Genomic DNA, 27,979 nt, shown 5'->3' with positions numbered 1-27,979 from the left:
GCACAACCCAAGTCAGAATTAGTTTAAAAAATTAACTAACTACCAAAACCTTTTAGGAAACTGGGACAGGGATAGTGTGCTTCGCATTATTCCAACTCTTGTCGAAGAGCTTCAGAATGTAAATGGCTTCACTCCTCAGAGACCATTTTACCATCGTCATTGTTGACAAATTACTCAGGCGTTTCACAGTTTTATAAATGATTCATTCCTATCATTTGTAGTTCTCGAGCCTAAAATGTTCTATGAAACCACAAAAAAAAAAAAAAAAAAGAGAGAAACATCAGGGGGACTTCTAAATTTAAAAGCAGCTGACTTGTGATTGGCCTGCACTCATTTTTTGCTGTACATGCAGTGTGAGCCAGTACCACCAGCCGGTGGCTACTCACACTTCACTGATATGACCGCAACATACTGGCTGAAGTTCGATGAAGTACTGTGTGTTCACATCTGTCAGAATCTAAAGAGACTGGCAAAAAAATGAAACTAATTCTAAAAATTGTCACATGACTGGAATAACTTACAATAAATTGGGTCAAGTGAAAACTCATCTAGATTATACAGGTACTCAAGAAATCTTTCGGAGACATAGCAGCAAAGTAGCTGTAAGGAGATAAGGATGTCTTGTCTATCCAGGTGTCCTGCCTCCTGGATCTTTGAAATCCATCAATCTCCAATCATTGCCCTGCCTCGCCATTACCAGTATTGCTTGAATTCTGTCACTGGTTACCACCACCTCTGTGATTCCTAGTACTCACTACCCTCTCACTATTTTGTCCCAATTCCTGTAGCTTGAGAAATGCCTCTTTCAGGGAATCCAGGACTTCTTCACTCCTAGCTAGTGCCACAGCTGGTAAGTTTCAAGCCACATCCATCAGACTGAAGTCTCCTACAAGCACCACCTCTGCCTTTTGTGCTATCCTTTGGAAGCCTTATAACCAAATACACCACTTTTCCCAGTTTTAGGGGTCTATACATATTATTTCCAATTAAACAAAAGCCCTTCTAGATTTTTACAGGCAATGCTAAGCACTTTCGCTTCTCCTTACCACTCACTCTATATTTCAGTGATTATTGTGCTGCTGACATACAGGACTATGCTTCGCCATTTTGGATTTCTTGGTATGACATGGTGACATCCCAGTCCCCATTTCCATGACATTAAGATACAGCGATTACAACCAATCCAAGACTCCAGGTCAGCGACTCTATCACCATGACTGAACACACACAGTTCTCCAAGATGATATTTTGCTACCCATTCTCTTGCTTCACTTGTGCTCCCTCTCTTTATATTCAGTAACTACTTCATTAGCACACCCTCCTCCATTCTTGCTTGCCATCTCCTCAGATACCACTGTTACATGATTAGTTTTGGGCTCTGTCCTTTTAGGGCTTACCCCTTTTATCTCAGATGCTTATTGGGGAAGACATTCTATGTCTCCCCTCATGCCTAGTTTAAATGTTAGCCAAAATAACAACATACTGTATCAGTTGATAAGGACTGTTGTAACTTTTCTAAATAGATGGACAAAATAGAAAGTTCCACACAAAACTAAAGAAGCCTATTTTCCAGGATGAATGTATCCACACATAGGTCTGGATCTAAAAAACAAACATTACCCCTTGCCCAAGTCCTCATGACTCCACTGACATGACCTGAAAATCTGGTTACTAGGGAGACATGCACATACCTAGCGATCTCATAAACCGTCTTTCCCTTTGGAAGCTACACAAAATCTGCTTGTTTAGCCAATGGCCACTTCTAAACATATTCTGTGTTACAAACTAAACTCACTCTTCCCTATACCCTGGAGAAGAGTAAGGATGCCTGTAGAAAGGTCAAACTAAGCATCTATTTGTGCAAGCTGAAGATTTTATTCAGTTTGCAAGGTGAGCAGAGGAAAGGGCTTGAACTATTTCTAAACTTTTTCTGAATTTCATAAGATTTAAAAAACAAGAAAAGCAAATTTAAGCAGAAACATTGAAAAGTTAAGTATCCCATCGAGGATTTTTTTACATTTTCACTTTAAAAAGGGATTTTTTTTGCCTTTTTTGTCCTCTGAGCTCCAATGTAAGGACAATGCTTCCTGCTGAGAGACAAAATTGCTGCATATGAACTATATATATAGTTGCCAGAGCAAGACAAAATGTACGGCTGCCTTCTATGTAGTCTGCATGACCATATGTCTAGGGTAATTGAAGAATATAGGAAGTCTGAGCAACAAAGTTCCAGAATTGCAGGCCCTAATGGTGGAGGCAGACAAATATTGTTGCTATTACAGTGATGGTTCAGCAAGTCTCATCAATGGGATATGGCCATCCCAGGCTATAATCTGTTAAGAAAGGACAGAGAAGACAGAAAGGGTGGAGGAGTAGCTCTTTATGTCAAAAACAATATCCCGGTAACAGAAATGCAAGGAAAAGAAGAAACGCTGTGGCTTGTCTTGGAAAAAGATGACAGCACTTCCATTTAATGGCACTTCCTTTTACACTGGTGTAGTCTACAGGCCTCTGAGCCAGACAGAAGAAGAAATGGACAGAGATCTGGCTGAAGATATCAGAAAGGGGAAAGGAAGGGTGACGGTTTTGCTCGTTGGAGATTTTAACCTATCGAATGTAGACTAGAGTAGCCCTGCTGCAGAATCTATAAGAAGTAAGAACATAAGAACATAAGAAAATGCCATACTGGGTCAGACCAAGGGTCCATCAAGCCCAGCATCCTGTTTCCAACAGTGGCCAATCCAGGCCATAAGAACCTGTCAAGTACCCAAAAACTAAGTCTATTCCATGTAACCATTGCTAATGGCAGTGGCTATTCTCTAAGTAGAGAGATTGCGACTACTAGAGGTTTGCATTGAATATTGAACGGACTTATTGTTAGTAGAAGTTAATACATTGTTTCATATCATTCTGTTCTGATCTGAATCCAGTTCAGTCCTCCATTTCAATGTAATTGTTTAAATGTCATTTTTCAAGTATGTTTTGCAAAAGTTAATAAAATTTCAATTATAAAAAAAAAAGGAGAGTGATTGTGAATGTCCTTCAAAGTGTTCTGCTTAGATAAATGGTGATCGACTCTACGAGGGGAGAAGCAATACTAGACCCAGTGCTCACAAATGGAAATGTCCAGGTAGGAGCTCAGAAAGTATGGTTTGATATTGTAGCCAAGATGAGAAGTTACACGAGGATCAAAGTCCTATATTTAAAAAATACAAACTTGTTGAAATGGGGAAGTACCTTGAGGAGGAACTGGAAGGCTGAGTGAAAATGGGTGAAGTGGAACAACAGTGGAGCAAATTAGAAACAAATTCTAATATAGCCAATAAATCTTTATGTTAAGAAAAGTAAGAGGAAAAGAAAACAGATATGGTTCTCCAAAGAGATGGCTGAAAAAAATAAAGGAAAAAAGATAAGCATTCAAAAAGTACAAAGGAACTCAACAAGAGGAACACGGGAGAGAACACCTTTTGAAGCTGAAAGAGATGAGGAAAGAAATCTGGATGGCGAAAGCTCGAGTGGAAGAAAGGATTGCCAAAGATGTAAAGAGAGGTAACAAGTCATTTTTCAGATATATTAGAGAAAGGAGTAGGACTACAGGTGATATTTTAAGATGGAAAGGAGACCAGGGCCATTGTGTGGCGTAACACAAGGAAAAAACAAAAATATTAAACCAATACTTCAGCTCAGTGTTCACCAAAGAAGACCTTGGAGGAGGACCGTTCATGGTAGACAAATATAGATGGGAATGAAGTAGCTACAACCCCATTTACGGAACAGTGTGTTCTAGTGGAAATAGCAAAACTGAAAGTGGACAAGGCCATGAGGCATGATGAGATACATCCCAGGATACTAAGGGAGCTCAGAGAAGTTCTGGCAGGTCCACTGAAAGACTTGTTCAATACATTCTTAGAAACAGGAGTGGTGCCGCAAGATTGGTCCTGCTTTAGAAAAGTGGGAGCAGACACTGAAAACTACAGGCCAGTAAGTCTTATGATTATTATAGGGGACTTGTTGGAAAAATTATTGGAAACGCTACTGAAGGAAAGGATCATCAACTATCTACAATCCAATGTGTCCCAGGATCCGAGGCAACATGGTTTTACCAGAGGAAGGTTGTGTCAAATTAATTTGATTGATTTAATTTTTTGATTATGCAACTACAGAATTGCATCAAGAAAAAGCACTCAATGTGATTTATCTGAATTTCAGCAAAGCTTTCGATACTGTCCTCCACAGAAGGCTCATATCCCAAGGTGATAAATGAATTACACTCTGGTTGACTGGTAGATGGAACCTATTCTAAGGAGAGAAGAGTGATAAGTGGCGTGTCTTAAGGATCGATTCTGTGACCGGTTTTGTTCAGTATCTGTGTGAGCGACACAGCAGAAGGTTTAGAAGAAAAGGGTTGTCTTTTTGCAGATGACACCAAGATGTGCAATAGAGTGGACACCTAAAGGAGTGAAGAGAATGAAAAGTGATCTAAGAAATATTGAGGAGTGGTCAAAGGTTTGACAGCTGAGATTCTATGCCAAAAAGTGCAGAGTCATGTATCTGGGGTATAGAAATCCAAAGAAGCTATAAGTGATGAGGGGCGAGAGATTGATGTAGATGGACTGGGAAAGAGACCTCAGGGCGACAGCGTCAGATGATCTGAAAGCAGCAAAGCAACATGACAAAGTGGTGATTAAGGCCAGAAGAATGCTGGGCTGCATCAAAAGAGGCATAACCAGCAGGAAAAAGGAGGTGATATTGTCTCTGTAAAGGTCATTGGTGAGGCCTCATTTGGCGTACTGTGTTCAGTTCTGGAGACCATATCTTAAAAAGGACAGAGGCAGGATCAAAGCGATCAAAAAAAAAAAAATCACAACCAAAATGGTGTGGGGCCTGCATCAAAAGCCATATGAGATGAGACCAAATGATCTAAATATGTATGCCCTGGAGGAGAAGGGACGGGGGGATATGCTACAGACATTTAAATACTTGAAGGGTATAGATGATGTAGGGGAATCGAGCCTTTTCCAATGGAAAGAAAACTGTAGTACCAGTGGTCATAATATGAAGCTCCAAGGGGATAGACTCAGGAACAATGTCAGGAAATATTTCTTCATAGAAAGGATGGTGGATGCATGGAAGAGTCAGTTAAGATTAGAACTGTAATGGAATTCAGAAGAGCTTGGGATCAACACAGAAGACTCCTAATGGCTAAAGGATGGAAATGAAGTTAAGGGGTAAACTGCACTGTGCAGCAGTTACTACCCTTACAGAATGCATGGGGGTATCCTACATGGAACAGCATTTAGTACCCTTAACAGAATAAAAATAAATCAAAAGAATAAATATATAAAGCTTGCTGGGTAAATGTGATGGACTACTTGGATCTTTTTCTGCTGTCATTGACTACGTTACTGTCCCACTGCAGGGTTACGACTGGTATACACCAACAATGTTTCACAGCTGTATCTCCTATAGAAAATTTTTTAAAAGTTTCAAAGCAATAGGAACTGAATTCAAATACAGTTAAATATGATTTTGAAACAGTTATGAGTTCCACCACAGAGAGAAGCCCAATAAATTCTGCATCCCAACTTACTTATAACTGGCTCATATGGAAACAGTGAAAAAGGATCTACAGTCGTCATATTGCTAAACTGGGGCTAAAACCGGGTCTGTCATATTGCTGTAGGTAAGGAAAATAAACAGACCAGATGGGGCTGGGAGGTCTTTAGCGGATGTTAAAGTTCCAGGTTTGTACAATAGGATTAGTCTCACAAATGACATCCCTATAGCTCCCTGCAGGCAGGGCCTCTTGTTTTTACTGCTCAGGCTGTCAGACGTTGAAAGAAGAAGCAGCAAGAATGACGACAATACTCCCAGTTCACTATTTCCAGCACCTCATTAGTTTTCATAAGGCTGAACTCTTATGCTGTTACGACAGAGCTAGCTTAGCACAGTTGATCACATCACTGTTTGTCTGCGTGTCCACCTAACAAAATCACTTGGCTCACAAATTACTCCACGTGGGGCAGCGCTCCTTTATTTTTTTAATTAAAACAGCATTTTAGAACTTTATGCAAGGATTGTTGGTTGGGGGGAGGGGGGAGGAAGAAATACATTTCCTAGAAAAATGTGTTCTTTAGAATTGAGCTCCTCATCACTGATTTTTTTTTTTTTTATCAAGTCCCTAGAAAGGAACAGTATGGGTTCATAAACACACTCCATATCAAGATATGGTATCACATTTAGTTTCTCTTTTATTGGGGGCATGGTAACATCAAGAGAGAAAAATCCATGCTCAATCCAAAGTTTCAAAGACTTTAATCCTATCAGCAGGAAAAATGCAGCCAAGTAAAACAGTACCAGTCAAGGACACTTCATTCTATGTACTGTATAATTAAAGCCACTGTTACACAACACAACTGATAAAGCTCAAGGTTAAAACTATTGCTGAAAGCTTGAGCTAATCTATCAATCCACCTCAGCACTCATCTGCTATAGTACTATTGCCGTTCAAATTAGTCAGTGAGTCTATCGCAACTCAATTTTTGACAAGGGACGCAATGAAATGTGTGTTGTAGATTGACAGAATAAATCCCCTTATTTTAATGAGTAGGAAGAGCAAAATTTCTTACCTGTAACAGGCAGTCTGTAAAGCCAGCAATTCAACATTACAGGCATAAAGTCAGTCATGTGACTGCACGTGATGCCAAATGGAACAAAATTCCAAAGCTTTCAGAGAAAGACAAAATCTTTTCTGCACATGTGCAGGACCTTCCCGCTCTGCAGAGATTCCATTGTTTCTCTCACTTAGACTTTAGCCAAAATATTTAAGAACAACTCTCAAAAGGAGGAGCTTATAAGAAGCTATGTGGGATTGTAGCATACTATTCCGATACCTGGGCCTCCTAATAAGGTTAAGAACATAAGAAAATGCCATACTGGTTCAGACCAAGGGTCCATCAAGCCCAGCATCCTGTTTCCAAAAGTGGCCAATCCAGGCCATAAGAACCTGGCAAGTACCCAAAAACTAAGTCTATTCCATGTTACCATTGCTAATGTCAGTGGCTATTCTCTAAGTGAACTTAATAGCAGGTAATGGACGTCTCCTCCAAGAACTTATCCAATCCTTTTTTAAACACAGCTATACTAACTGCACTGACCACATCCTCTGGTAACAAATTCCAGAGTTTAATTGTGCATTGAGTAAAAAAGAACTTTCTCCGATTAGTTTTAAATGTGCCCCATGCTAACTTCATGGAGTGTCCCCTAGTCTTTCTACTATCCGAAAGAGTAAATAACCGATTCACATCTACCTGTTCTAGACCTCTCATGATTTTAAACACCTCTATCATATCCCCCCTCAGTTGTCTCTTCTCCAAGCTGAAAAGTCCTAACCTCTTTAGTCTTTCCTCGTAGGGAAGTTGTTCCATTCCCCTTATTTTGGTAGCCCTTCTCTGTACCTTCTCCATCGCAATTATATCTTTTTTGAGATTCATAACCCAGGAGTCCTTTGGGGGGTGGATTTAACAACTACACTGTGGTACAGCAATTGGAGTTGTCAAATCCTGGACACAGTTATTTTGCATCTGCCTTTTTCCATCCAGGATTATCAGGTGCGGGGTTTCCCATATTTTCTTACACGGAAGAGAGGGTGAATAGTATGGCCACCATATCTTTTGCATCAAGATACTTCAGGAGACCAAGTAAAAACATCCTTGATTCTCTTTGCACTTGCAAATGAAAGAGGACAATCTTAACCATTTTTTGAATGAAACTTGGGAAGAAAAGTTGGTCAGATGGAGAACGCAGTTCCTTCTGTTGCAGAGAGGGCTCTGAAGGAAGATTTAGAGAGTAGTCATCTTCAAGACTACTATTAACAGAGAAAAGCTTGGAGGAAAAGGATTCCTCAAACTCTCAGTCTTCTATATATTGAGAAACGTTGAGATGGTACTTATAGAAATGACATAGAAATGACGGCAGAAGAAGACCGAATGGCCCATCCAGTCTGCCCAGCAAGCAGACTGGATGGGCCATTTGGCCCATCCAGAAGCTGATAGGTCCGATCTCGGATTAGTGCTTTCAAGGAATCAAGGCAGGGGAGAAACTGGCATGGTTTCTTGATCCCTCAACACGGCTTCAGACTTTGACATGACCAGCTCAATCATGTCTAATGTCTCTAAGGAGTTGCAGTTGGAGGAGGGGCAGGTAAAGAGGATAGACCCAAGGGTAACCCAATCCTTACATAAGAACATAAATTGCCATGCTGGGTCAGACCAAGGGTCCATCAAGCCCAGCATCCTGTTTCCAACAGAGGCCAAACCAGGGTACAAGAACCTGGCAATTACCCAAACACCAAGAAGATCCCATGCCACTGATGCAATTAATAGCAGTGGCTATTCCCTAAGTCACCTTGATTAATAGCAGTTAATGAACTTCTCCTCCAAGAACTTATCCAAACCTTTTTTAAACCCAGCTACACTAACTGCACTAAACCTCATCCTCTGGCAACAAATTCCAGAGCTTAATTGTGTGTTGAGTGAAAAAGAATTTTCTCCGACTAGTCTTAAAAGAAGGAAGGCACGTTTCGACCAGTACTGGGAGCAGACATTAGCCTCGTGGCAGTCTTTCCAGAGTGCAGCAGCTACAAGCGATCTGAAATTAACTGCTTATTAATCTCTGGGCTGAGTATATTCCTTGCCTGCTTTTAGTAATATTTTGTGCCATGGGGGGGGTTGCTGAATTTGTTAACTTAATACCTAAACTGTGTGTTGGGGTTGTATTTCAGACAAAGGGAGAGGTTGTGTAGAGTCTTACCTGAGTACCTTTGGGGGAAGGGCTCTTTTGTTGAGTTCAACTGATGCCAGATCAGCATTTAGGAGCAAACATTAACTTTGTGGCAGTCCTTTCAGAGTGGAGCAGCTACAAGCGATCTGAATATATTTTTTTTCCCCTGCAAGTAATCTCAACTGTTTAGTTCCCTCCCTCCCCCTCTAGCCATCTGCCCCTGAGTTTCCTTTTTTTTTATTCTGAATGTTACTTTTGTAAACTGTTGTGATCTTTACATGGAACGACAGTATATAAAATACCTAAAGAAATAAATAGTCAGTACCAGAACACTCAGTGCAAATGGAAAAACATCAGGGTCAAGAGACTCAGTACTGCAATTTCGGTGCCAATAGTGCATCAAGCAAGTATCAATGAAATTCTTCTTCCAACTCTGTATCAAATGGTGTGGATGATGATGAGATCTAATAGATGACCCTACATCTCAAATGGCCCTTTGGAGAAGCAACTTGAAGACATTGGGATGGAACTGGGAAGACTAGAACAGAGAAGCCTCAGTGCAGGAGTCCAAATTAACTTCCAGGTTCACTCAATTCAAGTTGTGTAGCGTCTCTGACATGTTCAGACTTTCACAGCTGTGACTGGAGCTTCTGCTTGAGACTCAGTATTTGCTGCCTTCAGTTCTCATTTTGAGTCTTTGGAGTTCTTGCTCAAACTTCAGCGGGGATATCGAGACTAGGCTCAGCTTTTGGGCTTATTGTCGAATCAAATGGCAAAAGAGCCTGGCCACCACTGCAAATGTGGTCAGCCTCCCAAGCAATGTGTTGAACCATTGAGGGCAGCTTCTTGGAACTGCACTTAAGTTCACCAGCAAGGAAGGCACAAGAGCCTGTCCTTTCTGGACCAAATGGCTTTGAGTGATATCCTGGAGCAGATGTGGCAGCCATCAGCATCATGGTCTTTCCCATGATAAGTGCAGAATGCTATGTGATGGAAAGTGAGAGACAGATTCTGGGTGCACTTGGGACAGAATTTGAAGTTGCTGGCCTGCTTCTCCCACATGGTGAGAAAAGTCAAAAGAAAAAACATTTTTCAGAGAAGAATTAGTTAAACCTTTTTTTTTTTTTATACACCACTTTTTAATATGAAATCAAAGCTATGAGAAATAGAGCAAATCAGAAGCCTGCCCAATGCTAATGCCGTTTCCCTGAGGAAAGAAGGGTTTTGTCAAAACATTAAAAAATAAAATAAAACTTGAAAAGGGCTGAAAACCTAACTAAGGAACTAGAAAGATAAAAAGCTGTATTATTTTATCTAAGGTCAGGAAGAAAAGCATGAGTGCTGAAGAGAAATTCCTGCAGCTTCTGTTTTGAGCACCCCTTGAAAAACCGATTTGAGGTCAAACTAAATAAAGTATATAGATCCAACTAAGCTGGTGGAAAAAAAAGAAAACTGAAAGACGCTGCGGAGCTGCTAGTGCAGAAGATACTTCTAGTCTTTTCTATAAAGTCCTAGAATTTGGTTCTGCTCTGCATCACACATGGTACCCAGACCCTGTTGCGTGACATGGTGAATCTGCTTGTCTTCCAAGAAAGGAAAATTCTTTGTTTCCTCCCTAGCACACATATATGGTGGATATAGAAAGTCTACAACCCCTTCCAAAATATTCACCTTTGATTGCTGAAAGTAGAATGCATTAAACAGAGTTTGTTCCAAGTATCTACACATTCTACTTCCAAAATTCCTTAAAAAATGAATTAGAAATAAAAACTTGGAATAGCTTAGTTGGAAAAGTATACACTCCCCTTGAACTTCTGTAGCAAACCTAAATACATTAAGGTGAATTTTAAAAACCTGACATGCGACAAAACTGGGAGATATGCAAATATGTCAGGCCAGAGTGCGCCAAGCAGATTTTAAAAGCCACCCGAGTACACGCATATCTCCCGCTACGGGCACAAATGAAACGTTCCAAAAAAAGGGGCGTGGTCTGAGTGGGGATTGGGCGTTCCTGGATTTCAACTTCAAATTAGCACATAAATACTTCCATGCACAGGTGCACGCCAGGATCCCTTGTCACATAACTTTACTTCTGCTATGGAGGACATGCAAGAAATAAAATAAAGATAAACAGAGAGATCAACAGGGTTTTAAGGATCGGGGCTAACAGAGGAGAAGGGAGGCTATTAAACTGGGGGGGGGAGGGGTTGGAAGATATATCCCTTACCTGAGTGTGTGTGAGACAGTCTCTCTGTCTCTCACACACACACACAAACCAGTCACACCCCCATGACAGTTTCTGTCTTTCACACACTAGTCACCTTCCCAAACAGTCTCTCTCTCTCATGCACACACACACAGAGGCTTCCCACTTCCATGTTCTATCTTACATATACAGACTTCTCACTCCCATGCTGTGTCTCACACACACACACACACACAGGTTTCTCACTCCTATGCTAGCTCTCTCCACATGCACAGGTTTCTCATTCCCACAATCACTTTCTCTCACACACACACACTCCAGTCTTCTCCCTGACCAGTCACTTCCATTTTCTCTCCTATATACACACACATCACTTCTCTGACTAGTTTCTCTCAATCACACACTTACATAGATGATCTCAATCAAATGCTCTCACTTACACACAGGCTCTCAATCACAGTTACACATGCACACTCTCACTTACAGACAGGCTGGCTGGCTGTCTCTCTCTCACTCACTTCCTACCCCCGCCCCCCCCCCCCCCCCCAAGCACAAATGGTACCTGAAGCAGTCTCCTTCTCTAGCCTCCGCAGGCCAAGAAAGAAGAATCCCATCAGCCATGGGAGGCTAATTCTGCTGTCTCCTGTGCCAATTTCTGGCTGCTTTTGATTTTGCTTCGGGCTCACGCTACTGCTCGGGGCCGATGCTGCCGCCGTTACTTTTTCGTGCAGCATGGCTCTTTTTTCTTCCCGCGCACCCCACTGCACATCACTTCCTGTTCCGGGCCAGGGGGGGCAGGTGCGGGAAGAAGAAAAGGCCCAGCCACAGTTGCCAGCCTCCACTAACACTGCTGCCATTCCCATCCGGGCTTGAACATGCTGATAGCCCGGGCGGCAATGGCAGCAGTGGAAGATTGTCCCTCTCTCGCTCTGTGAAGGAAGAGGAGGGAAGAGCAGCGGGAGATCAGTAGCACGCGATACACCTGCTGAAAGTCGCTGTTATAGACAATATTGAATAAGCCGTGAATTAACTTTATCCAGGTAACTTCAGCCAAGTATAGTCAGCAGAATATCTAGTTGCAGTTATCTGGATAACTTTACCTACATTCCTTTTATGCTCACTACCTTACTCAATATGGACCGCATTGTGTTTAAGCTGTGGAACAAAATCCATTATTTACATGTTCTCATTACATGAAAGTGTCAAGAGAGAGTGGATAGCCGATGTGACAATCACAGCTGTTCCAATGCTATCATGTGGAAATGTTCCTGTGTTAACCCACTGCTCTCAGGTGCCAGTCACTGCCTGGAGACTCTGGCCACTTTCGGAGTTCTGAAGTCTTCATCGCCACCATACCGAAATTCCACCACGATCAATGAAATGTCATCCAACTATTCCAAGAGCAGGTAGCATACTGAAAGTGCTATCGCAGTCATTCATAAAGTATGTATTGAATATAAAGCCATGAATTTTAATAGTAATATAACTAGGGAACCAAGAACTCTGTGCAAAGTGAAGCCAAAACCAAGAATGCTCCAAGCTTCTTGTGGCACATTTTTAATTTGAAAAAAAAAACGAAACACCCTATTTGAACTACAGAGAATTTCAAAAGTATCTAAAAGTGACAGTTTGGAGAAATGTAATTCTGTATATTAAAGAATTTTAAAAGCCCTGTGCATGCTAAAACAGGAGATATGCGCACAAGCTGGGCAGATGTGTGCCGAGCTGATTTTATTAGCTGCTCGTGAATGCGTGTATCTCCCGCTGCACGCACAACTGAAAAGTGTCTAAAAAGGGGCGGGGCATGGGCATGTCAGGGCCTAGCCACCAAATGTGCACATAAATACTTAAGCGTCCTTGCGCACGCCTGGGTCCCCTGCCGCGTAAGTTTACTTCTGCTACGGATGGTGTGTAAGTATTGAAACAAAAAAATCTAAGCTACCCAGTGAGGTTTTAAGGATCAGGGCTAACAGGGGGGAAAGGAGGCTATTAAGCTAGGAGAGTTTGGAAATCCTATCCCTTAACTGGGCGTACTGGGAGCAAACTAGGAAAACTAGCTATGGCATCAGTGTGCATCCCTTATAAAATTCCCCCACTTAAACAGTAGATGCGGCATTTATGCACATATGCACGGATCCATTTAAAATTGCACGCGCATGTACAAGCTATTTCATAACATGTGCACATATACGCATGTTATAAAATGAATGCATCTCTGGACGCAAGCCGGCAAACACACGCACATGCGCCCCTGTTTAAAAGTTACCGTCTTACTGTATATTCTGAAGTCGGATTTGAGAAATGAAATCGGCACAGCTATTAACTTAAGTTAAACATGATTACATTCATTATTTGCATGCAGTATTTGTTGCAGAACTAGTTTCCCCAATTACAAATTTCTAAAAAAAATTTAAAAAAGTGCATGACGAGCAGTAGTATGTATCCTCTATTAAATAAGTTTTAAAAAAACACATTACTGGGCAATTCATAAGTGCCTTTTTTTCTATTAAAAACCCCTATGATTATAAAACATGTTATAAATTGGGTTAAATCTGGCTGCTGGTCAGGAGGGAGAGGGCCCCCACTAGCCCTACCCCCCCCCCCCCCCCCAACATCACTTTTCATCCCTTGGGAGTGCCGGCGGGGCACGAGAGACAGCAGCCTATCAGAGGAGACATCTGTGCCAAACGAGAAGGTGCAGTGCCCTCTCGTTCCCCTGCTCTTTAGTATCTTGAGTGGGGGGCAGTGGTATCTGATGGGGCTGAATCACCCGGTTCCCACACCCCCATACGGTGAGCTCTGTCCCGGGCCATATTGCTAGTACAGAACTAAAGCGACACATTATGTAAGAGCTTTCATGAATAAGATGTTCTTGATCTCAATATACAGGAATTCCAATGTGACAAACTAATTTATGAGCAGGAATCCACTAAGTTGAGTGAGTTGAGAAACACTGCTCCATGCAAAGGTTGATGACTCTCTGTTTTAAATTTTCAATATTTTTGTTAAAAGATTTTTCTTTTTTAAATTTTAGGCTAGATTCATACGTTTTTGGGGAAAACATTATTTTAGTTTCTAGCTTTTATAGATCACCTAATCTGAAAGTGTGGTTGCTGTAGAGTAAATGGTTTAAGAGATAATGTGCACAGGCAGCCAAAGCGAATGCATAAATAAATAAATAAAAAGGAAACAAAATATGCTTAAGAAAAAATGTTATTGATGGATCAGCCCCATAGCTCAATCTGGCGCGCTGTATACTGCATGACAGCAGATTCAGATTCAAGTCTGTTGTCCAGCAAGATCGGGCACATCATGGAGGCAACACACTCAATCACAGCGAGGAGAAGGTGGCAGCTACCACTACTGAGGTGGCCCCTGCCAGCCATAGAAAGAACAGTGAAGGACAGTCCCAGAGATGTCCCCTCCCCATTCAGGCCTTGGGGCCAGTGAAAATTCTTGGTGTTATTTGGGCTGGAGGGCTTAACGAGGAAAAAATAGGAAGGGAAAAATATCACTGACACAATACTCACTTTTTAAATTCTTTTATGAGCTCCTCCACGATTCTCTTTAAATGTCTAGATGCAACCATGTTAGCAGTAAAGTCACACATGCCTCATACTTACTGGATCCAAAGACCATACTGGCTAAATATCACAAGCCATGCATGAACCAATCAGATCTCATTCCAAAATTTGTAATCCTGCTCCCACAGGTTTAGAAGGACTGCAAAGAAGCAGCTTGCAGAATTTAAAAAAAAAAAAAAAATACCCCCCCCCCCCATTTTTTTTTTTTAGCTAATTCAAGTTAATACTACTTGTCATGTGCACTTCTGAAATTCTATGTAGGCCAAAAGAGATACAGTTTTCATCTATAGGTGAACTGCAAAATCCTCTCTGTCTCTGCAGTTCAAGGCCACCTCATACCCAAGACTGACAACTGCCTCATTTTAAAGCTAGTTCTGCTGTCACATGCTCTGACAGACACTGGTGTCTAACGGGCCGATTCAGTAAAGTCCGCAGGAGAGCAGGCGAACGCACAGGCCACTCGCCTGTGCACGTGATTCTGTATTTAAATGAGGCCCAGCGGTAGAAACAGGCTAAAGGAGGCACTAGGGACACTAATGCGTCCCTAGCGTCTTCTTTTGGCCCGGAGCGACAGCAGACGCTCAATTTTGCCGGCTTCGGTTCTCGAGCCTGCTGACAGCCACGGGCTCGGAAACCGGACACCGGCAAAATTGAGCATCCGGTTTTCGACCCGACAGCCGCAGGCCGACTTCAAATTTTTATTTTTTTACTTTTTTTACCCTTCGGGACCTCCGACTTAATATCGCCATGATATTAAGTTGGAGGGTGCAAGGAAAAGCAGTTTTTACTGCTTTTCTGTGCACTTTCCCGGTGCCCAAAGAAATTAGCGCCTACCTTTGGGTAGGCGCTAATTTCTGAATCGCGCGGGAATACCCAATAGGGCCATCAACATGCATTTGCATGTTGAGGGCGCTATTAGGTTCGGCGGGTTGGACACGTGTTTTCGGCCCCTTGCTGAATAAGGGGTAAGGGTATCGGCCCGTTAGTGAGGCCATATTCTTTGTCTTTGGCACTGAGTGGGATGTGAAGCTATGTCTCCAGAAGGCAACGCCATCTGTCTTCAGGCACACAGTTGTGTACATATTTTATTTATTTGATTTACATTCTGTCTTTCATATAGTTGCTTATTGTAATTTTGTACCCCCCATTCTCCAGGATAATGAAACGGGTATTTGCTGCTCTTTTACAGGAAAGAGCACAAAATGAGGGACAATGTTTAGACCACTCAGCAAAGGTCCTGATGCCTTAGATGAAGATCCTTTGAAGTTTTTTCAAAAAGTGTGATGTATCAATATAAGTAATTGAATTTTCCATTTGCATTGGTCAGTACATTAAGGTGTTCTGGCTCTCTTATTACCTGTCTCTGACACATAGATGACTGGTTCACGCTTTGCATCTTTTACAGGCTTTGATGAAGACGTCAGTGATTTCTCAGGTGGTTTCTTGGATTTCTTCACAATCTGCATCTCCTCTTCATCAGAATCTGAATTTCAATTGTAGAATATACCGTGTTAATTTAAACACACACACATACACGCATACATACATGTGTGCGTGGCTCTCAGCTTGCTAATATCTATTTAACTAAAATACACATACTGCTCTACTTAGGGGTACAGTGGCAGACTCCAGTGGAACAGTTCATATATAATTATTTATGTTTATTTTATATTCTATGATTCGGCACTTCAAAGTGGATTACATTCAGGTACTATATAAAAGGCTCCAACAAAACAGCACACAGACCCCCTGATGCAGCTGCTAATGCAAGCTGGTATCTGTCTCAAAGGTAGATGAGCACTCTACTTCACTGTTATATTAAACGTGGAGGGGAGCTGCAAAAACATGCAGAGAGCTGGGCAAAGGTGATAATGGCAGGATAATCACCAACTGATATCAGATGCCTAGAAGCTGGGGAAGTGGGGGAGGGAAGAAGGTAAAAGAGCAAAAGCTGCACAATCCACCCAAAAGAAAATCCTACCAGGAGAGCGCAGTCACATTTATTTTTATTTAGATTTATCTATTCATGAGAGAATACAATAAAAAAAATATTCAATAAATCTCACTGCCCTGACAACTCTGGACAGCACCTTTGAGTGTTTGGATCTTATAGTTTTACATTGCTGCACTTATACCATTGTCTTTTGCAACACTCAAGAGGTCTGCAGATTTTGTTACAAGCAAACCTATCGCAGATTTGGCCACTTATGGCTTTGAAGCATTCAAAGGCCTTGAAAGGAGAAGTCTAGGCCATCGCACAATGGTCACACCTAGTGATCAGAGTCAGAGTGCCTGCACGCCAGGTTCCGCAAGGAGCCTGCGGTCCATGGCTCCTGTCACTACAGTAGCTGGGGTAAGTGCCGTGGGGTATAAAATGATGAAAATCTTGGGTAGTTTTGTGCATAAAGGCTCATGTCACCATACCTCAGAAGAGGCTGGTTCTGACAGAGCTAGAATCACAAAGAACAAGACAGCCATGTCCTTACAAGACAACTGATTTTAATGGCAAACTCTATGAAAAAGTACAACTGAGAGCCAGCATGCAAGAGTGTTTGTGCCTGAGTGCGGCTTTGGTAAAAATGGAAATTAGAAAGTTTTATTAAGCAAATCGCAACTGGTACCTGAGCCAAACTTAAACCAGATCACTTCTTCACGAAACAGCACTGCCTATTATACAAAAAGCTCGCATCTCTAAACATTCATTCTTCTTATAAAAGGCAACATCTATATCCAAATTTATTTGCTTTTGACTATTTGTGTGTTTGGTGGCTTATATTATATTTTCTCCTTATATGCATTCATTGATTGCCAACATTTCTTTCCAAAAGTAAAACAGGGATAGATGCATTCCCACACTTTGCCTCCTTCCACCAGTTGCAATCACTGCTTTTCTGGCAAAATAATGTATCTGTGTGTTCTATGCTTTTGGCATTTGCAGGTTTCTCTAGCCATTCCCCAACCTTGTACTAATGAACCAGTAAACATCAGCAGATCAATAGTTTGCTATGACAGGGAACTGTTGTTTAAAAAAAACTGCCCTCCTTTAGCAATTTTTGGTGTCCAGCGAGGGAGAGACTAAAGCAGATTAAAGATCCAGTTCAAGGTAACAAAGATGATAAAGGAGTGCAAGAGGGTAACGGAACAGAAGCAAATATATATATATGTAGATCAGTGGTCCCCAAACCTGTCCTGGAGGGCCACCAGCCAGTCGGGTTTTTGGGATATCCTCAATGAATATGCATGAGAGAAAATTTACATGTTATGGAGGCAGTGCATGCAAATTTTCTCTCATGCATATTCATTGAGGATATCCCAAAAACCCGACTGGCTGGTGGCCCTCCAGGACAGGTTTGGGGACCCCTGAGATAGATATATTTTGTTTTGTGTTGAAATACCCATTTACCAGATTTGTTACCTTGAACTGGGTCTTTACTCTGCTTTAGTCTCTCCCTCTCTGGAAACCAAAACTTATATATATTATAGATATAGATACATATAGTCCTGACATCCCTCCCTCACTGGTGTCTTCAGTATATACAGAAGCAGGAAAACACAATCTGCCCTTCCACGCTGCCTGCCAAGGAGCTGCCTAGAGTCATTAATTAAAACAAGGAAATACTGCAGTTCCGTGTGACCATTTTATGATTTCACAATGGCCGTGCTCATGCTCCCATACAATCGGCTGCCTCACAGCCTACAGAAAGGACATTCATTTGAAGCTGTTTGTTTACCAGGTTCTCTCACCGACAGTCCAGTATGCTTTGTTGATCCTATGAATAAATGCTGTTTTATTTTATTTGGAAAGAAGGGGAAATTATTTGCTTTATACTTGCAGTGTGACCCCTTCTGTGCAGCTTTTGTTAGCAATGTCACACTGAGCAGGACATTACCTGAATCAAAGATAACTCTCTTTCTGTTTGTCTTCTTCTGCTTCGAATCATCATCTCTTGCCGAACTCTTTACCTAGCAGTGACAAAGTAGATCAGTTAAATTATAAATCATAAAACTACTGTAACCCATGAAATGACATTTATTTAGAAAAATCACTAGAAAGTATTTGTCTGAATTTAGCTAATGCCTTTCGATTGGTAGCTCAAGGGGAGTTGTAATAAGAATATATAAACAACAACAGTAAAGGTGGAAACCGCTGTACTCCTGCAGCTACCTGCAGCAGAAGATTATATTTTATGTGTAGACCACTCCCCACCTCCAAAAAAGGTTAAACCACTGAATTTTGATGAAGATCTAACCAAATATGCCAGGCGCTCTATGGCCTTGTCTAAAAACAAAGGAATTAGAGGGCATTCCTGTTGAGTGCCTCTACAGTGTTCAAAATTTAATAAGAAATCTTTTCATTTGAATGGACTGGAGTCCCTAGGTATGCAGCTCCTTTAGCTGAGCTCCCTATTGCAGGCTGCACGCATCCATGGTGAGTACAATTTGATGTGGGGGAAACGGGAAGAGAAGACCATAAGACACATTAAAATAGAAGAATCGCCAAGACAGTTTCTGAGTTCTTTTGTGACCAGGATGCAGTCCTGTAAACCAGTGGTTCTCAACAGGTGTGCCAGGACACACTGGTGTGTTGCAAGGTCCTGGGAGGTGAGCCGCAGGGCCAGCAGATGGCTGCCTCCTTATCAGCCCGGGTGGGAGTTGGTTGACTTCTCTCACATTGGGCCTGATGGGAGGCTGCTCTCACTTCCTTTTCTTCTTTCTGGCCCAGTGGGAGGCTGTTTCTTCCTTCACCCAGATCAGAGCGAGACATTGCCAGCTCCTGCTGTTCAGGGCTTCATGGGATGCAAACTTTATCTTCCCCTGCTGAGTCTGAAAGTGCTGCTGATCTCTTCACCCTGTGGAGGATGGGGGAAAGGAGGTTGGGGATCCTGGGAAGATGAAGGTGGAACGGAGAGGGAGTGTGGGGGCTGCTGAGCAGGAAGGGGTGGGAAACAGGGGGTCAGGGTAGCTGGGCAAGAAGGGAAATGGGATGAAGGGGTTAGGGAGAGTCAAGCAGGAGAGAGTGGGAGCAGAGGGAAGAGGATGTGGGGGGTCAGGAATGCTGGGCAGGGATATGAGTGTGAGCGGATGATTGAAAGGGAGTAATTGGGAAAAGTGAAGGATGATGGAGGCATGGAAGGGGAGTGACGGGGTGCAAGAGCCATAGTGCGCCAGTTTAGGGAATGTACATTTCTTCTATCTTTGTACTTTGCTTAGTGTAGGAGGAGATAGATGTATTTCTGTTTCTAGCTCTCCAGTTTTGCATTGCATGCAGAGTGGCTTTCTGAGGTTTCCATTCCAGTTTTTGTCTCTACATTTGTAATTTGTGGTCTCTTGTTCTGTGTTTGGTGAAGGTCGGATCTGTATGTGTGACTGAGGTGAGGTATTTTACTAGTAGGTATTAAACATTGGAACAATGTTCCAATGTTTAATACCCCAATGTTTAATGCTCGAATGTTTAATGTCTCTCCCAATTGTTTCCTTTTGAATGTTCTCATGTTTGTTTACATAGAAACATAGAAATGACGGCAGAAGAAGACCAAACGGCCCATCCAGTCTGCCCAGCAAGCTACGCACTTTATCCATTTTTTTCCCCTTTTTTTCTCTCCCACCTGAGCGGATTGGTTTAATGTAACTTAACTTAATGTTCAACTTAATGTTTAATGAATCGCCCACCCACGACCGTTCTGTTGTACTGTAAACCGGTGTGATCTGTATTTCATACAGGAATGTCGGTATATAAGAATTCTAAATAAATAAATAAATAAAATAAATAGTAGGTAGGGATTTGTTCAAGCTTCTTTGTTGCGTTTTCTCATTCTCAATAGAACATGCATTGGTGCTGCACTGCTGCCTTTTCATAGGAAGGGCTATTGCTGTTTGAGTTCTTGGAATTAGTGTTGCAATGATATGGAAGGTTTGCTACACAAGTGCTAAGTGTTTTAATTTTTCAAGTTTTGTATTTTACAATGTGCCTGGTAGTAAAGGAGTTTATGTTTCTGTTACTGAGATAGCAGCAGAATCAGAATATCTTTTATATATAGCAAGTTGTATTTGAAATATCCTAGTTCTGCTCTGCATCCATTGTTTGGGGATGGGTTCCTGTGCATGCAGAGTATGTGTTTACATTTAGCCCCGTGATGCTCAAGTGTTCAGTGTCAGGCCTGTAAGCATTATCTGCCAGGTGTGTCCCAAAAGAAAAAAAAGGTTGAGAACCACTGCTGTAAACTATTTATTTATTAAAATTTCTTATATACCACCACAAAGACAGCTATGCCAGGTGGTTTACAATAATAAGTACATAAATAAAAACAGCTGACATTAAAATTCACATAACATGATATATCTAATCATAACAACCAATATAGAATATTGTAAAATTTCATCTCATAAAAAATAAAACAGAGAGATACACCTTAAGGTCAGGAAAAAGCTTGCTTGAAAAGATTTCAATTTTTTCTTATGTGCATCCTGCCTGTTCTGTCATTGAGAAAATAGGCCTTAGCATAATTTGTCTAACAAAACCCCTACAAACTTTAATTGAGGTGATGGGCTCAGATGAGATTTAGAAAAGTTAATGATGAACCCCAGAGACTTCAACAAATGGACACTGATCCGTGCTGATTCATTTGTCCTGCCCTTGATACAATTGCCCAGGTATGGAAACACAAGCACTTCCCAGCTTGTGTAAATATCCTGAGAGAACAGCAAGACTTTTGATGAAACCAGATCAAGCAGAAGCTAGGCCAAAAGTAGAACATGATACTGGAAGTGTGGTGCTCTGACCACAAATCTGCATCTTGGTCCCTAATTGGGTGAGGGTCTCTGAGGTCCAGTAAAGATAGCCAATTTCCTAGACAAGGGAGAATAGTACCTAAGGAACTCATCTTGAACTATGCCCCAAAATTTACTCTGAAACCAGAAATTACCTGAAGTAAAATTCCCAGACTCTCTCCTACGGTGGGACAGGTTCAACTGTATGATCCTGCAAGAGGGAAGAAATTTTAGACCTGAACAAGTCCTGATGCAGAGAGCCTGAATATCCTTTAAGGTGGACAACTTTGGTGGGACTTCCAGAAAGCGTAATCTGTAACCATCCTTGATAATCCAAAGGACCCAGCTGTTTGAGATTACGAAGAGCTAATGGTTTATAAATACTCCTATAGGGAGACCTTCCAGCACATTTATTTATTTTCACCATTTATGTCCCGCACAATCTACAATTCTCGGCAGATAACAAAAATACATTTATAATCAAAATGGCAATCACAGATGAGAATAATTTCACAAACACAAGACCAAAATGACAAACATCCTCTGTTTCCGGTTACAAAATATCGAAAAAGATTGTATAATTCGATTACACAAACTCGCTAAATGCTTGTGAAAAATAAAAAGCTTTAACTTTTTTTTTTTTTTTTAAGTCATATAGCACTTAATGTTCCGAACTTCATCCAGTAGACTATTTCATAACTGAAAGCCAGTGACAAAAATTTCTCTCCCTTGTTTCTTCAAGACGGACTTAGAATATTGTTAGAACTTTCAGTATGGTCTTGCCAGCTGATCTCAGACAATGTGTCGGTTTATATAGCATTATGGTTGAGCTGACACAAATTGGCATATCACGGTTAAGGGCACGATAAATTATTGCTACAATTTTAAATTGGATTCTCCCTTTCATGGGCAGCCAGTGCAGTTATGCAGGGCACATGTAATGTGATCATATAATTTACTGCCAGTCAGTAATCTAGTGCTGCATTTAGAACAGCCTGCAAGCATCATAACATATATGCTGGTACTCCAATGTACAAAGCATTGCAATAGTCAAGTTTAGAAATGACTAAAGAATGTATGATTGTGCTAAAATCATTAGATGAAAGAAACAGTTTTAACCCTCACATTGCTTTAAGTTTAATGAAGGCAGTTGGCTAGTTTCCTTAGACCTAGTCAAAGACCAAAGTCCAGTGTGACTGGTTGACAGCAACGGGTTGGGGTTTGGGGTAGTCTCCTATGCCAAAGAGAGCACAGCATTCTGAAAATGCTGCTTCCCAATAAGATCCAGTGTCTTAGATTCATGGCATCAAGAGACAAATGCACATATCTTACATTTCCTGAGATTTTTGAAAGTAGATTGGACTACCACAGTTGGATCTTGTTGAATCCAAGAGATGCCTTTACTTATCCACTATCAACTCTTGGCTCTCTCATAACCGCCTAAAACCGAAATTGTACATTTAACATCCATTTCAGATTCTTCAATTGGTCCACCTTCACATCTGATAACAAATGGCATATCAATCCCAATAACACATTACGCTACAAACTCATTATAAATACAGATCTTTCAATGAAACAACACATTTCCTCTCTGATAAAAAAATCATTCTATAAACTACAACTTTTAAAACGTCTTCGTCCTCTCCTCTTTCATCGTGATTTCAGAACTGTTCTTCAGTCTTTAATTTTCTCCGGTCTAGACTACTGTAACGCTCTTTATTTAGGTTTACCCGATTATTCATTATACCCTTTACAGTTAGTTCAAAATAGTGCAGCCCGTATTTTATCCGGTATCTCACTTTGAAATCATATTACCCCCACTTTACAATCCCTCCACTGGTTACACATAAAATTCAGAATAAAATACAAAGTACTTACTATAATTCATGGTCTAATGCATAATTCATCTTCCACCTGGCTTTGCTCCCTACTCCGTATTTACAAACCCACGCGACATTTAAGATCATTATCACAAAACCTACTGGATATTCCATCACCTCGACAAGCAAGACTAGAAATCACCAGAAAGAGAGCGTTCTCTGTAGCTGGACCCTCACTCTGGAATTCCCTACCAAATCCTCTCCGTTTAATATCAAATCCACTCCACTTTAAAAAATCCCTCAAAACATATCTTTTTCAACTTGCATTCAACATTCCACCAACTCACCCAACCTTCACTACTCAACTCTCATCCACCCCATCTGCCTCCTCATAATATTTTTCTACTCTGACTCATTCTAATTCTGCCTCTCCAGAGAATTCTTCCTCTCCTTATTTTCCCAGACCCGCTTTTCTTTTCCTTCTCCCCTCCCCTTTTCTTCAAGGCATAATAATTCATTTTGTTGTACTTTTTATGTTAAAATTAGCTATCTAGATAGCTATATACCATTCTATGTATTTTATTTTCTAATCCATTTTATTTCGTTGATTTTATATTTCTTTGTAAACCGTTTTGATAAAATTTTATTTTTAAAAACGGTAAATAAATGCTTTTAAATAAAATAAATGCATGCCTGGGACAAGGAATTTTACATCCACCTTCTTATTCACAGGAAGCATCAAGTATGGGTGTTTCCACATCACCTTTTGGTGTCCTGTAGAAGAGGGTGGACAGGAATGCCTTAGAAATGTCCAGGTCAAGAGGCCAAATAAAGGTGCCCGGGGCTCTCATGAGACTTCCATAGCAAATAGGATTGCCTCTGTCATCCTCCAAACAAAGCAAGTAGGAAATGTTCCAGGAAGGGAAATGATTTGCTGCAGGCTGCATAAAGGACTCTGAAGGGAGAGCTGAAGAGTGGTACACTTCAGTATTACCTCCAAATAATCAAGATCAGAGACTTCAGACTCATACATCTATATGAGCTGAGGAGGACTATGAGGACAGCCTGGCCTGGCACAGCAAGTGCTAATGCAATAGGTTTAATGGTAAGCCTACCTAGAGTCTAGGTGATAATGGTCACTGGTATGACTATTCATGCTGAAAAGGCCAAGTCCACTCTCAACACTGGGGCAATGACTGAATCCAGATGCACTCAGCAACCAAAGAGATATCACTGGAAGCAGATCACTCAACAAACCCATGGGTAAAGTGCCCAACATATGTGACTTGATACTTCTGAGGGATTGATCAAATGCTTCCAAGATTATTTTTATCTATCTCACTTTAAACGTCAGAAAGAGGACAGGGGTAGGCCTCATAGAGACTAAAGTCTTCAAAGGCCACTTGGAGGAATTGCTCAAAACCCAATGAATAGCTCTTGAGAGACTGGCAGGGCTCAGCTTCAGAATGAGGCTAAAGAATTCCCCCAGGCATAGTCGCTTTAAAGTATAGTCAATCCCAAGCATATCTGAGCCCTTAACAAAAAGCTCAGACACAAAGCCTCTATGCTCACCGGCTTCAACTCTCAAGCCAATTGTTTTAAGCCCTTATGATGACTCAAGCAGAGGGACTGAGATTTGTCCTAATCCTTGGGTTTATCTGCAGACCAAGGCATTAAAGTATATAAAATATATATATATATTTTAATATATATAATCACAGAAACAAATCATAATCAGCTAGGAGCAAAGAAAATAATTCTACTGTTAGCAACCATATCTGAGGAGACATCCCTGCCCATTGGGTATCTCTCTCTCTCAAAAGATCACACAATCCAAAACACCTTTTCAAAGCTTGAAAACCAGCTAAGATGAATCCAAGAGAAGGCACTTGACAATCTATCCTAATCAGGGTTCAAACAGTTATTCTAGTCCATTCACGAGTATCAGAAGAGAGGTAGAGACATTGAAGAGTCTCTGGGAAAGTTTGCTTTAAAAAAAAAAAAAAAGAGACCATTGGCCTGTGTTAAGGGCAATATAAAGTGAGTTTATATGAGTGCAAACCATTCAAGAATGATAAACTGATCCTCTGAATCAGCATAGCGTTTGGAGAAACTAACAGGCCGATACAGTACAATGCGCTCCAGCGGAGCGCACAGTTAACCCGCGTTTGGAGGCGCGTTTTTGATGCGCTAGCTTTACCCCTTTATTCAGTAAGGGGTAATAGCGCATCAAAAACGCGCGTCCAACCCCCCCGAAACTAATAGCGCCCGCAACATGCAAATGCATGTAGATGGCCCTATTAGTTATTCCCGCGCGATTCAGTAAGTAAAATGTGCAGCCAAGCCGCACATTTTACTTTAAGAAATTAGCGCCTACCCAAAGGTAGGCGTTAATTTCTGCCGGCACCGGGAAAGTGCTCAGAAAAGCAGTAAAACTGCTTTTCTGTACACCTTCCGACTTAATATCATGGCGATATTAAGTCAGAGGTCCCAAAAGTTAAAAATAATTAAAAATTTAAAAAAAAAAAAAAAAAATTTTAAAATCGGCCCATGGCTCGCGGGTTGAAAACCGGACGCTCAATTTTGCCGGCGTCCGGTTTCCGAACCCGTGGCTGTCAGCGGATTTGAGAACTGACGCCGGCAAAATTGAGCGGCGGCTGTCAAACTCGCTGACAGCTGCTGCGCCTGTCAAAAAAGAAGCGCTACGGACGTGCTAGTGTCCCTAGCGCCTCTTTTTACCACGGGCTCTAATATGAATATTTTTTTTTACTGAATCGTGCGACTTTTACTGTATCGCCTGTAAGAGATGTGATTCATGAAGTAGGACGCTAACCTACCTTTATGCATTATAAAATGCTAATCCACCTTTTTCAATTTTAAGTGCTCTGATTTAGCTAATATGACTCTTCAAGAAATACAGTTTGCATCTTTTTAGCCTCCTATACATTAAAACTTATTTTTCTCTTATTAGGAAATCAAATAGCTCAACCTGGAGTTTTAATATAGGCAGAATTTATATATTTTAAAATAAATAATGGAGAAATTACTTACCTGATAATTTTGTTTTCCTTAGTGTAGACAGATGGACTCAGGACCAATGGGTTATGCTCTCCTGCCAGCAGATGGAGACAGAGTCAGATTTCAAAGCTGATGTCACCCTACATACACCCCCTACAGTGACCTCAGCCCTTCAGTATTCACTTCAAAAGCTACAGTAGACATACTATGGAAAAAACATGATTAAAGCTACAACCGACTGGACCCTCTGTAGAAAGTTGGATAACCGCATTAACAGATGTTTCTAATAGATAGACAACGCATTTCAGAGGAGAATCTGCACAATCGTATGCTAGATACAAAGCTATTTGGTGCCCTTTTATGGAATACCTTCATTCCACAGGGCAATCATAAATCAAGTATCAAGACATCATCCCATAGACAATGACAAATCCAGCAAGAATTTATCTCCTACAGTGCTCTCGGATTATTAAAGGTTATGTACACTTTAAGGGATAATGAGTAGGGGACGGAGGGAATGGATGGGGGATAGTTGTAATACAGATAAAAACTGGGTATAGGAACAGGGTGATTCTTTTATCACTAACTTTCTGAAATCACAGATGTGTTTGAATTCATAGTGTTAACTGTGTAATTTGATTCTTCAAGTTGGTATTTTCCTCTTTGAAACTTTACATTTGGAGTTGCTGTATCATGAGCTTGCTCTATTGCCTAATAAAAATATTACAACAAAAAAAACTTGATTAAAAACAGGTAACTGTACTCAACCCCAGTGAGATTATAGAAGTCCTGATCTAAGGACCTGATGGCAGCTTACTGGTAATCTCTTGGAATTGATATTCACTCCATGGGCGAATCCTTGGTACCGTTCTTGGGCAGCCATGGACAGGATGCTGAGTCCATCTGTCTACACTAAGAAAAATGAAATTAATTGGGTAATTAATTTCTCCATTTCCTATCGTGTAGCCAAATGGACTCAGGACCAATGGGATGTACAAAAGCTACTCCTGATCGGGGCAGGAGGCTGCCCGCAGTCCAATTAAAACCTCCCTTGCAAAGGCTGCATCTTCTCGGGCCAGGTGAAGATGTGCAAGGAGGACCACGTTGCCGCTCTAGCTTCCACACATGAGACCGCCTGAAAGGTAATGGCTTTCCTGTCTCCACATAGGCTCCCGTGAAGGACAAACAAGCAGTCCATCTTTCGGACTGGTTCTGAAACTTCCAGATACTGCAGCAAAAGCCTACTGACATTCAAATGACGGAGGCGGTATTCTCCTGTGTCCTTGTGCTTTTCTAGGGATGGTAACGAAACGGACTGATTCAAATGAAAGTACGAGACTACCTTGGGCAAGAAGGATGGAACGGTACGAAGCTGTAGCACTCCTGAAGTCATCCGGAGGAATGATTCTCGACATGGCAAGGCCTGTAGTTCAGAGATGCGATGTGCCAAGCAACCAGCCACCAGGAACACTTTTTTCAAGGTTAATAAACACAAGGAAAGACTGCGCAGCATTCGAAAAGGAGGGCCCTGCCAAAAACTCCAGTACTAGATTAAGATTCCACAATGGACCCGGCCTCCGTAGGGGTAGCCAGAGGTGCTTCACCGCTTTCAGTAAACGAGTCACATCTGGATGAGCCGACAGGCGGGTTCCGTGCACCTCGCCCCTGAAACAGAAGAGAGCCGCTACCTAGACCTTCAAGGAGTTTAGGGTCAAACCTTTATTCAAAGTGGAATAGATGCCAGATGTCCGATCAGAATACTTTATTCAATGGAGTTAACCAAATGAATAAATAACTAG

The 27,979-nt window shown here is 41.4% G+C and overlaps 1 protein-coding gene across 1 annotated transcript in view; it reads right to left on the bottom strand.

Moving 5' to 3' along the window:
- The window catches only part of RFC1 (replication factor C subunit 1), a 311,481-nt gene that overhangs the window by 249,252 nt on the left and 34,250 nt on the right, over positions 1-27,979 (bottom strand). The window contains exons 4-5 of the mRNA XM_029605127.1: positions 18,462-18,534; positions 15,929-16,054 (exon numbers count right to left, since the gene is read on the bottom strand). Coding sequence (XP_029460987.1) covers positions 15,929-16,054; positions 18,462-18,534 — 199 coding nt within the window. The remainder of the gene's footprint in view (positions 1-15,928; positions 16,055-18,461; positions 18,535-27,979) is intronic.

This window comes from Rhinatrema bivittatum, chromosome 1 (assembly GCF_901001135.1).
Source record: "Rhinatrema bivittatum chromosome 1, aRhiBiv1.1, whole genome shotgun sequence".
Lineage (NCBI taxonomy): Eukaryota > Metazoa > Chordata > Amphibia > Gymnophiona > Rhinatrematidae > Rhinatrema > Rhinatrema bivittatum.
Note: the sequence above shows the minus strand (reverse complement) of the source record. Positions and strands in the feature narration are given on the sequence as shown.